The sequence below is a fragment of the Scatophagus argus genome, chromosome 22 (assembly GCF_020382885.2).
Source record: "Scatophagus argus isolate fScaArg1 chromosome 22, fScaArg1.pri, whole genome shotgun sequence".
Classification (NCBI taxonomy): domain Eukaryota; kingdom Metazoa; phylum Chordata; class Actinopteri; family Scatophagidae; genus Scatophagus; species Scatophagus argus.
The window spans coordinates 13,511,120-13,523,336 of NC_058514.1; the positions used below are offsets into that span (position 1 = coordinate 13,511,120).

General features: G+C 41.4%; 1 protein-coding gene across 1 annotated transcript in view; it reads right to left on the reverse strand.

Moving 5' to 3' along the window:
- Nucleotides 1-12,217, reverse strand: part of ano2b (anoctamin 2b) — a 59,307-nt gene that overhangs the window by 31,782 nt on the left and 15,308 nt on the right. Inside the window, exons 7-14 of the mRNA XM_046379519.1 lie at nt 10,979-11,034; nt 10,329-10,376; nt 9,462-9,526; nt 8,659-8,793; nt 7,885-8,045; nt 7,266-7,348; nt 6,916-7,002; nt 5,990-6,073 (exon numbers count right to left, since the gene is read on the reverse strand). Coding sequence (XP_046235475.1) covers nt 5,990-6,073; nt 6,916-7,002; nt 7,266-7,348; nt 7,885-8,045; nt 8,659-8,793; nt 9,462-9,526; nt 10,329-10,376; nt 10,979-11,034 — 719 coding nt within the window. The remainder of the gene's footprint in view (nt 1-5,989; nt 6,074-6,915; nt 7,003-7,265; nt 7,349-7,884; nt 8,046-8,658; nt 8,794-9,461; nt 9,527-10,328; nt 10,377-10,978; nt 11,035-12,217) is intronic.

The window sequence follows — 12,217 nt, forward strand, 5'->3', positions numbered from 1 at the left end:
GCAAACTTGTCTGATTGCTGATATTCAGTTGGAAACTTACATCTACAAACATGCATCTACATAAAACCTTCAAAGACGCTTGAACATGATTTCACTAAATACAAAAAAAAAAAAAATGTTGTTAATGTAAAAATGTTTAAACAGGAACTTTCACTCATTAGAAACGCAAAGTATTTTAAGAATATATAAAACAATACAAAAGACATTTCTGCTAAAACAGTCCATGATTTTGAATTATTGTTTATTATTTATTTCCTTATGATGATGAGCCATGATTGCACATTCTCATTCAAGCTGAGAGGTAAAATGAATCAGTCTCTCAGCAGGACTGTTCATTATGAACATCTATCTACTATCATCTATCTACTGTAGATGTAAAAGCCTTTTTTTAATCATCAAGGATCATATACACCAATCAGCCATAACATTATTGCCACCTGTCGAATTTTGAGTAGGTCCACCCTTTTTCCACCAAAACAGCCCTTACCCTTCACAGCATGGACTCCACTAGACCTCAGGAGGTATGCTCTGGTATCTGGCACCAAGTGGTCAGCAGCAGAGCCTTTAAGTCCTGTAAGTTGCAAGGTGGGGTCTGCATGGGTCAGTTTTTCCAGCACATCCCACAGATGCTCGATTGGACTGAGATCTGGAAAAACTGGCTGCCCAATTAACACCTCAAATTGGTTGATGTGTTCCTCAAACCAAACTGTTTTTTGCAAAGTGGCAGGGCGCATTATCCTGCTGAAAGAGGCCATCAGGGAATACTGTTTCCATGAAGGGGAAACAGTATTCCCTTGATCAGCAACAATGTTCAGGTAGGCTGTATGTATCCAAGTAACATCCACATGCACGGCAGAACCCAAGGTTTCCCGGCAGAACATCACCCAAAGCATCACACTGCCTCTGCCGGCTTGACTTCATCCCAAAGTGCATCCTGGTGCCATGTCTTCCCCTTGTCAACAACAACACACACACACCTGACCCTCCATATGATGTAAAAGAAATTAATTAGACCAGGCCACCTTCTTCCATTGCTCCATGGTCCAGTTCTGATGCTCACGTGTCCATTGTAAGCCATTTTTGACAGTGGACATGGGTCAGCATGGGCACCATGACCAGTTTGTGGCTAAACAGCTCCATACACAAAAAGGTTTGATACACTGTGTGTTCTGACATCATTCTGTCGGAACCAGCAGCCAGTTGATCGGTTTTCCTTCCTGACCCCCTTTTGGTAGGTCCTAACCACTGCAACCACCTAACATTCCACAAGTGCTGCAGCTTTGTAGACTGTGTGTTTGTTTAATTAGTTTCCTGTTTTGTTTTGTAGTTTTTCTTCCCTTGTGTCTTCCTTTAGCTTTTCCCGTCTTCGTCTTTTTTCCCTCCATTTTTGATTGCTTGCCCTGTCCAGTCCTTTTTTGTGCTCTCCTTGTGTGTCTTCAGTTCATCTGTCTTACCTGCGTTCCCTTTGTGATTCTTTGGTTTCCTGCATCGCCCTCATTCCCTTTAATTCCTGCCTGTCCTGCACTCTCCGTGTGAGCTGTCTTCCCAGTGTTTTGAGTCTCTCTGTTTCTTTGCTTTTGGCATCTGTTGTGATCTATGTTGGCCTTCTTTCTCTGAGTTTTGTGTGTACTTTGTTGCTCTGTTTTTCTCCTCCTTTTCTTGAATTTTCACTGTGCATCTATGGTTTCCTGAATTTGCTACCATTCTTACCTTCTGTGTATCCCTGTTTCCCTGTGGTTCTTGAGTTTGAATAATTCTGTGATTTTTGGATAATTCTTTATTAGGCCCTTCTTCCCCTTTGTCTGTTTGCTTCTGTTCTTCACTTATTAATTAAAGTCTCTCCTGTTCAGCCTATCCCTCGCTTCTGTATCTGTACTCTGGCTCCTCCTTTGAGGACCTTCAAAACACTGAAATTGAGCTTGCTTTAGTAGTTACAGTCATGTAGGCTATTGTTGTCTGCTGGACATACACACAAACCATAATTAAATGTGAAATTGCTCTGCTACAAATTATAACAGGTTACAACATTCCAGCAGAGCCCTGAGGGATTACACTTTTACATACACACTGTGTGGATAATTGTACAACTGAGCGATTGCAATGCCAGTGCAAAAAATACATATAAAAACCAGAACTTTTTCTGATGCTTTGTTTACATACATGCCCCCAAAGATGCAGTTTTACTTAATTATTCATTCATTTATTTTTTTAAAGGGGCCTTATCTTTTCAGATGGTGCTCAAGTATGGAGCACCCATGAGATTGGTATATGAAAGAATATGGACCAAGCAAGATACTGAAGAGTTTCTAGTCATGTTTTAAACACACACACACACACACACGCATCTGCCTACTGAAGGACAAAGAGACCTTCACGGTGGAAGTGTGTGTGTGTGTGTGTCTAAGTGATGGTTGGTGGGGACAACCATTAGAGAGAATGGTAGTATTAAATGGGTCAGGTGTTATATTTGGCTTGTGACCTCCATTGAGGAAAGCCCAATAAAGCCTTAATCGTGTGACAGAGACTCACTCACAGCCTTTATTTCTCTATGTCACCCGCCTCCTCTGTTCATCTTCCTCTGTCTATCTCTGTCTGTCTCTCTGTGCTTGTATCCAAACCCTGTTGTCCTGTAGTATACCCAGTTTTAAGAAAATTTAAATTCCTGATGCCACATTAAGTTAACACAGGATAATGTATATGTAATAATCGACACTACACAGAGCAGTACTAAGATGCAGCCCACTCACTGACAGTTGCTATCTAATCTGATATCCAATCCACACACGCTAATTACACATGACTGCACAGAACAGTAAAGCACATCCCACATCAAAAGCCTAACAAAAAAAAAGAGACAAGATAGAGCAAAAAAAGACAGACAGAGCAAATATTTCCTCTCTCACAAAAATTCCCGCAACTGAACAAATCAAACCAAAGGTGGTGCATTTAAGTCATTCATATCAGTATCAGGTATGGAGCGTTCATGTGGTTCTTTGCTATTATAATATCAGATATAAATATGATTAGAGAAACATACAGGACATCTAATGTGGCCTCTGAAATAACCAGCAAAGACTGGTAGTAAGCCAGATGCAAGAGTCTGTAAGTGTTGCCGGCTGTCCAGTGGTAAAATATTTAAAATCATTCCGTATATAAAAATCTTTTTTGGCTCTTAGCTCCTCCATGCCTCACTTTATTAGCACTGACAGCTCCTAATTTAAGAAATGATTTGAAAAGTCTTGACAGAGGAATGTTCGTCACAGAGGAGCCGATGTGACTTAAAGAAGATGGAACAAGAGCTGTATGTCTGTCATACTATGTAGAGACTTTCAAAGAGCAAAATGATTATCATATAGATTGTCATGAGTGAATAAATTACTGTACATTAATGTTTTGTACATTGACAGCAGAATGTTTGGGAGTAAAAGGTAATACACACTGCTAAACGAACACTAATAGCCACTTCAGTCATACTTTTGAAATATTAATAATATGACAGGCTCAGGTAAGGAATAAAATAGTTTAAATGTGGCTCCCTCTGTGTGTGTGTGTGTGTGTGTGTGTGTGTGTGTGTGAGAGAGAGAGAGAGAGAGAGAGAGAGAGAGAGAGAGAGAGAGAGAGAGAGGTATTTCTGTGTCGCCATAGTGACGTTCACTAATCTTACCCCTGGCTTCCTGCCCAGCACGCCTCACTCCCACTCAGCTGCCCTCCCTCTGTCTCTTTCCATCCCTCCACGTCTCCAAGTCTCTCTCTCTCTCTCTCTCTCTCTCTCTCTCTCTCGCTCTCTCTCATTGTCTTTTTTCTCTTTGTCTCTTTGCACGTCTTGCAAGCTTTGTCTTTTTTGATTTAGTCCCACAGACTCTTGGTTTGAAAGTTGTTGCCAAATGCTGTGTTGTGTTGCCAAAGCAGCAGGTGCAAAATATATAGTAACCCCCTTCAAAACAAGCAGTTAGTGAGGATGTCAGAATCCAAACACAAATATCTGAATCAGAGTTGATCAGGGCTTTTTTTTTTTTTTTAACTGATTAGTATTGGCTATATTGAGCATGAACATAAGCCTGCTCCTTAGTTTAAGTCAGCTATGACACAGCTGTTGCAAAACAGAGGGTGCAATTTGTGGCAGGACAACACAAAAATGTTCACAACAACCAACCAAAGGTGGCATATGACTTTGAACTCTGTGATGTTGAAATTTCAAGTTTCCCATGTAAAGTTAAGGGAGAAGGAAAGTGAATCCATCACTCTGTACGCTGTGGTAGAGCACGTCCTCTTTATGTGTTGAAGCTTTTGCAGCTACAGCACACCCTTTAGACCAGAGCTTTACAGCAAAGTCCATGACTTTATCTCATAGGTGACTGCTGTTAGTTTGACCACACACATTTGGACGCAACTTCAAAGGGTATTGCTGACTACATTACTCTTTTTGAGTGTTGGTGTTAGTGTTAGTGCAGCATTATAGTACTACTACATTACTAAAGAGCTGCACTAAGTGGAATAGACAAAGGATGAAAAAGCAAGCAAAAGCAATATGTACATGTATATAGTGTTGGATCATTATCAGCTGGTCTGAGGCAAAAAATCTTGATCAGTGTACCCGTTAGACATTTTTCACAGCAAGCATACTGACTTGTCATGGCAGGAAAAGCACACATATAACTAATGACATTAATTCAAGATATCATCAGTGAGCCAGGAAGCACTGTAAGCCTCTATTACTGTTAGGAGTTATACCTGTGTCTGATTTCTTTGACCTGTAAGACACACTTGGCCCTAAACTCATCCATTCCTATTAAAGGATTAAATCTGTCAGAGCAGGTTGCAAATATAGACCTTCACTTTTGAAAAACACTAAGTAAGTATAGTTTTCAGCCATGGGTTCATACACATATGGTTACCAGAGAGGCTCAAAATAAATTACAGCCTGTGTGTGTTTTCATGGTTGTGAAGCAACACTGGGACAGTGTGCCTCACTCATGTGTGTTTAATTGTTTTTTGCACAATAATAAAGCCCTGTGGCACAGAAGTGGTTACGTCATATCAAGCTTTCACTACGCACACAATAAGTGTCAATACTTGTTAGATGGATTAAGTCTTTGTTAGTTTTGGTCTTTTAAAGGGATTTGTTGACAATGACAAAAACATAGAGCAGCGCCAGCCTTATCCTGTATGTAGTATCTCTCCGTTAGTCTTTAGCCATGAAACTAGTGTCTGTATGTAAGTGTATTTACTGCATGTATCTCCAACACACAGACATGCGCACACACGCACACACGCACACACACACACACGATCCAGAAAAGGGAAACACAGAGACTGATAATCCCTCATTAGCATCAGCTGTCTTTCTCCAGATCTGTCCATCAGGTCCTTCTTAAACATGTCATTAACTTCAAGCAGGGCTTAAAAAAGCTCAGGATCTAAACGGTTGCCTCACTTTACTTTAGTGTAAGATTTGACGTTTTCAGACTCACTTTTTGACCATTTCCCTCTGCTTTAGAACAAAAACTGTTCTGCAAACTGCAAAAATGTCTAAAATAAACAAGCTCATTCAGTGATGAAGTCACTGGAAATAGTGAATTTAGAAAAGACCGAAGTGTTACAGTGATATGAGTATCTTGGTCAACATCAACAAAGCAACAGACCCTGGGAAAACTGTCCTGTGATGTTTTGAGTCCCACAAAGAGAGTTGAAAAGATTATTGCTGAGATTACCAGACGTCTGGATTAATGTTAAAAAAAAAAGAGCACAGATATGTGAACAAAATACCTGAGGAGCTGAGACTGTAGAAGCCAGAGGATGGGACAGGAAGAGAAGAACAGATAGACTGCAGCCTGCAGGAGGAAAACAGAGGAGACGAGAGGAGAGGGAAAGGGAGGTGAGGAGGAAGAGCAAAAAAGACAAGAGAAGACGAAAAGAAAAGGAGGGAAAAGGAAGGTGAGAAGAAAAGGAAGAGTAAGGCGAGGGGAGAGGAGAGGAGAGGAGGGGTTACCGGCATTCCTGCAGCCATGGCAGACAGCAGTTTTTGTCTCCATCTGTCCTTCCCTGTCACTGTCCCGTCCTCCTGCTTCTCTGGCTGCAAGACAGAGGGACAGGTTTCACACACACATACACACAGAAACCACATTCACGCACCAAAACACACACACAATCACAATTATGTCATTTTCTGCCAATGTACAGACACTCCCATGTCTTTATTACACACACACATAAATATTATTCATATATTCATAATCAAGCTGTTACACCATGTGGCTCACTAACGTCAGTATGTCTGTCTTGTAATGATGTCTAATATGAGAGATTATACCTGACAAATTATACGTTCCACAACTGTAAAAGATAACATCAGATAGCACATGTTGACCCACCCTGCAAGTACAGAAAAACACCAGCCACATTGTCAGGTTTCCTACTTTCATTTCCAGGTCGGTCATGGATTTTAGGATGGTGTGGCTGTGATCTTGTAGCATGTGACTTAGCCCCTGTCTCGCTCGGACTGTGGCAGCAAGCCATCTGTTGCTGCAGCGAAGTGTATGTGGGCCGACGGGACCCAATGTGATTGACCCAATTTGCAGAAAAAATCTAGATCGTTCCCAATGATTAGATTATCACAGTAATGTCTGCCACGCGCTTTGGAAACCAAACTATCAGGATCATCAGGAACCATTTGATTCCATGTGTGAAGATTGAACAACATGGTTTCATGATAAGCTGATTACACTGTTTGTTTGCCAACAGAATGCATAAAATAATACCTTTCCGTTAGTGCTTTTGACAGTCATGTCCCGCTAAAAGAACAAAATTCTTATGCAATTCATAAATCTTTTTGCACATGCTCAGTGAGTTAGGTAAACAGGCGTTAAGGGAACTGGGGTCTTCAGCACTTAAAACACAAACCCTGATCTTCCTTACCTCATTCTTTTTCTTCTTTTTCTTATGTTTCTGCTTCCTCTGCCGCTTCTGAAGGAGGATGGTCTCATACTTTGGCCTAGGATGTTCCTGAGGGAAAAACAAGACAGAGTCATGCATGTTGCATTTGTACTTTTCAGTTCAGTCTTACGTTCGTTTTGGACAATTCTGTAGCAGGTGATTTGTCTAATGTCGATGTCCAGCGTCACTGCAGGAGGTAGGCTGTCCTTTGTGGTCAGGGGAAAGGGTGTAGCACGTCTGGATTACCCTTCAGCAAGTGTTTTAGTTACCTTAAACATACTATCGCTGCTGAGCACTGATATCTGTGTGTTTGTGTGTGTGTGTGCATATACCTCGTCCTCCTCTATGCCCGTTAGATCCCAGCTGAAGCTCAAACTGATCTGACGGCGCTTCCACTGCTCCAGGAACAGCACAGCTACAAAAACACACAAAGAAAATCAAATCTTTTTGATGAAAGTCTGCATAATTGTTTCCATCGCCCAGATCCACTGGCAACCTGATGCATTTTTGTATTTTGGCAGTAATCAGCTGATCAGTGAGCACTGATTGAAAATAAAGAATCCGAACAAAGTGAAGTGCTAAACTACACTATCCACATTTTGTAAAAGGAGGCAAAAGTTACGTTCATGAGGATTTTTTTTCCTGCCTGCACAAATTGAAAAGCTGTTTTCCTATTTCCTGTTGCCAGGGTCAGTTTACAGCAAACAAGGTCCTCGTGCGACATGGACAGGTAACACTCTTTAGGTACTGAAAGCATTAAGGAAAGATTACAGAATGCTGCATTAATGTTCCATCAGACTTCTTTTTTCAATGTATCCTTTAACATGTATTGTTTTAGCTTTTTTGCTCACAGGGACACTTGAGGAGAAGGACATCATAAAATATCAATGAGCGACTTCACATTCAGGCTATCCTGTTCTCACACGCGCACACAAACACAGAGAACCTCACCCCACAGAGACATGAAGATGGCAAAGAAGACTGTGGCGGGGTTGTCGAAGAGGTGCGAGGCCCTGGCGGTGCCGCAGGCAGTGCTGAGGTGCCAAAAGTCACACGCTCCGTCGCACAGAGGACACATGGTGAAATTGAGACTGTCGTCGCACATCTCCTGGCTGCGGGGTGGGGAGATCAAGACTTAAGGCGAATAACACCTTGACGTAACAACATTAACACAGTAACTTAAATTGTATAAATCTTAACTGAGTTTCTGCATTGCTTCAGAATCGATGGATTCTGCTCCACTAAAAAAACACCCAGAGATCTTTGTGTCTGTTACATTTATGTCTGTTACAAATGAATGGAGCTTTTAACACATAACTGCAATACGAGCTTCTCTGCTTTGACCCTATTCATAGTCAGTGTAGGCTGAATTATCAACCTTTGCTTCATGACACACACACACGCACACACACACACTGCCAGCCATGCCTTCTGTGTTCCTCCCACACACAGCCCTGACTACAGCCAGATACAGCAGGTATCTGGGCAATCCCTGTCTACTGTGTGTGTGTGTGTGTGCGTGTTTGTGAGTGTAAGAACATTTGTGCATACATTTAAATTGTGGTGGGAGGAAATCCTAATTTTCTGAATCCTTCTAATGTCTCTTCGCAGTAAAAATCAGTAGACACATCATATTAGGTTGTCCATATTTCGCACCTTATTTCAACTGAAATGAAGGAGTTTGCAAAGGTTTTCTTCCAGATGTGAAGTTGAACTTTGTAGTACCTGGGAATGTTGGTATCCACTGTTGCCACCCCGTAGCCAAACACAATGATTCCCACAATGGAGGCAGGTATCAGCAGCTGGGTGTAAACACCAAGCCATGCGAAGTACAGACCGATCTTCTCCCCAAAGTACTTCCTGTGGGGTCAGATGTCAGGGATTAGGAGGCGAAAGCAACAGTGGAGTTCACCGACAAGGCAGAGCAGACTGAAGAATTAAGCGGCACACAAGACAGTGTTGAGAATCCAAATGCTAAATAAAGTAAGAGGTGTGTTAATGGTTTATTTTGGGCTTTCATTCATCATGCTGAGCATTTAGGAAGCTCAGCCTTGTGCATAATTCTCTTTAATTCTCTACTACGACTGACAGGACTAAACCCTACAAATGGACTGCTCTGAAATTCAGCATTTCCCCACTCCTAAAATCAAAGCTGTGAAAAGAACCTTAATGGTGTCCCCCTCAGCTGAGCTGTAACGTTAGCTCGCTTAGTTAGCGTAATTAGGCAGCTTCCCATAACACCAACTTGAAAAATCAATCCTGAATTCTGAAAATATCCTTTAAGATATGAGTATTCAAAGTTCTAATGTGATGCACCTAATCAGGGTAGATTTCAAAGCTAAGATATTGTGAACTACAATAACCACAATGCACCGCAACTTCTGTATATTTGCAGCTTTCATTAAACGGATGTAAGGTGTCTATTATAATTATCCTGACTTGCTAATTCGATAAAACAAAAAACATGGTGTCCTGAAGAAGTTAACTGACTGACTGACTGACTGATGTTGGAGCTGTGGTCATGTTACCTGACAAGATCAATGGGCTGGTACTTGTAAAAGGCTGAGTATCTGGCCCACTCTTCATGTAGAACCTGACAACAGACAGGAAAGAGAGTCAGTGTGGGCGTATGTTGTTATGTACATTTACCAGCTGTGGCAAGGTGAAAATCAACAAGCAGTCCTCAGAGACAGAGCTGATCTGGAGGCAGAAATAACCGGATTGGTTGATTTAAAGCTCAGTGGATGAAGCCAAAGAACTGCAGTTTGAGTAACATTATCCCGAAGCCAAGAGGAAAAAGGTGAAGAGGGAGGAAGATAATATTATGAAGCCTCTTGATGCTGGAAGAATATCACATCACCACAAGAAATGATTAGGTTTAATAGTCCAAAACATTATTATAATGGTGGTGACTGAATGAAGAAGTCGATATTTATATTTTTCATTTACATTACAGTTTTTTTCAATTTCGCAAACACTTTTTATTTTGCTCTGTCCTCTGAAATTCAAGTCAGTAAGTGAATGCTGTTTCTGTGCCCTGAGCACATGCAGCTCCTGCCTCTGAGAAATGTTTGTTGAACTTAAACTCCAATCTGTGACAGCATTAGGCAGATGGGAAGGAGGGACAATCTCAGACAGAGAGAAGAGAAAAGACACACACGGATGAAAACTTTTGTTTCGAAAAGTAGAGGTTGCCTTGCTTTTCAGCTGCTGGAAGTTCCAGACTTTTAGATGGCTGACATTTTCATCTTTAACACGCTAAATGGACCCAGCACTAAACCACATTAGCAGAGTCACCTTTTGAAGTGCTAGAGCAGTGGTTGTCTAGAGGCATGATTTTCATTAAACAGACCAATGAGGAGGAAGAGAGAGAAATGAGAGACGAGTGCTTCTACCTGTCTGTCGTTCCTCTCTTCAAGGTGTCCCACGACCTTATAGTCACCCTGTGGAGCGAGGAGAGAGGCTGAAAAACCTGAGCGCACACAGGCATGCAAACGCACACAATCACTCACTCAGTCACTCGCCAACTCACGCAATGCAGTTCAGAGGGCATGACAGTTAGGTGCACGACACTCCACAAATGCAGCCAACAAAAACGTTTCATTATGTATGCCTATGCATACATATATACACGTGCACATGTACGCAATCAATAATAATAATGCTAAAAAAAAAAGGAGACTGTGATGATAAGAAGGATGTGGTGTAAGTACTTTTATCCACTGTTTTCTTCTTTGCTTGTGACAGGAAGTTACATACTTTTACATACGTTATTCCTTTTCCTCCACAATGAAGAGTATTTTTTTCCCCTGCTTTTTGGTGGAATTCCACCCTAATATTTCTGGAATGTTAACATTTTGTTAGAAAGGGTAATTGTGTTTCTTTAACTCGCTTCAACTAAAAACTGCCAGACTCTGAAAATTTAAATTAATAATAAACCTTTCTTTCATTTGTTTGGCCACACAGCTACCAGAACAAATACCACAGTGGACTGTATAAAAATGCAATAGAAAAAGACGAAAAAGATTTCAAACCTCACACTTACATCATGGAGAGGGAAAGCAGAATCGTACACGCCTTTAGCTATCAATGTGCTGATGCCTGGAGAAGACAGAGAGGGAGAGCAGAGACATAAAACAAGCCCAAGGGAGAATCTCAGCGTGACTCTGATGTGTTTTTTTTCTCCTGGGGAGTCCTCCAAATCATGACTCAGTCCCTTATGTACCTATTAGGTAAATCACATAGCATATCCACTGGAGAGAAGTCAAATTTGAACCTTCATTTGTCTTGTAACTTCAGTGAAATGAGACCTTTTGTCCTCCATAAGAATCTGGGCTTAAAATTGACTTTTAAACCAGAAATCCAAGCAACTGGTGAAGTAATAGTTGAGTCAGTGGCATTAAGGAGTGAGTTTACACCAAATGCTTGCAAGATGTGGCGTGAAATTAAGTGGTAGCCATTGTATAAAAAAAAAAAATCGCCTTCTGTTATTTTATCTTACATCTAGTACTGCACACTTCTCTGTCGTTCTGATATTTCATCGAATTCCTGAAGATGAACTTTGTCTGCTCTTCGGTTCAGATTCAGCGTCTTGTTGTTATGTCTTGTCATTATGTCTTGTCATTATGCTCCTTAGTGTTTCTATCTGAAAACCGAAGCTACTGTTTCCTGTATTCTTACTGGCCACGGTGGCCACCGTATATGAAAATGTGGCCTTGGCACAGAAGCTGCATCTGCCATGTGCAGTGCAGATATCAGGCCTCACCCTGCAGGCTGCGCCGATTTATTATTCAGCGTCAACACACTCGGAATGATTTTATCGCTTTTAGTCTTTGGAAAATTTCATGTGGGAAGAGAAGGCCTGACACATCAGATGACCTGGCACACACAGCAGTCTCTTTCATCAAAGTAATTAATCTATTAATTATCGGTGCCTCAAAGAGGGACTATGATGTGATTAGCACAACCAACACACACATATACAGATGCACAAATGCTCACTGAACTGGCTAGAAACAACCACAACTCCCAGAGGTCCTTGCTTCAATCTCAGCCAGACCCAGGAAGTATGACCCACTTGTAGGGGAGATGGAGGAAGGCAGCAGAGACACAGGAAGTGGGCTCTGTGAATGTGTCTGTGTGTGTGTGTGTGTGTGTATGTGTGTGTGTGTGTGTGTGTGTGAGAGAGAGAGAGAGAGAGAGAGAGAAAGTAACAAAATTCATACACCAATGACAAAGAGGAAAGGGAAAATAGAGGTTAAAGAGATGCAACTCTATTTTCTCT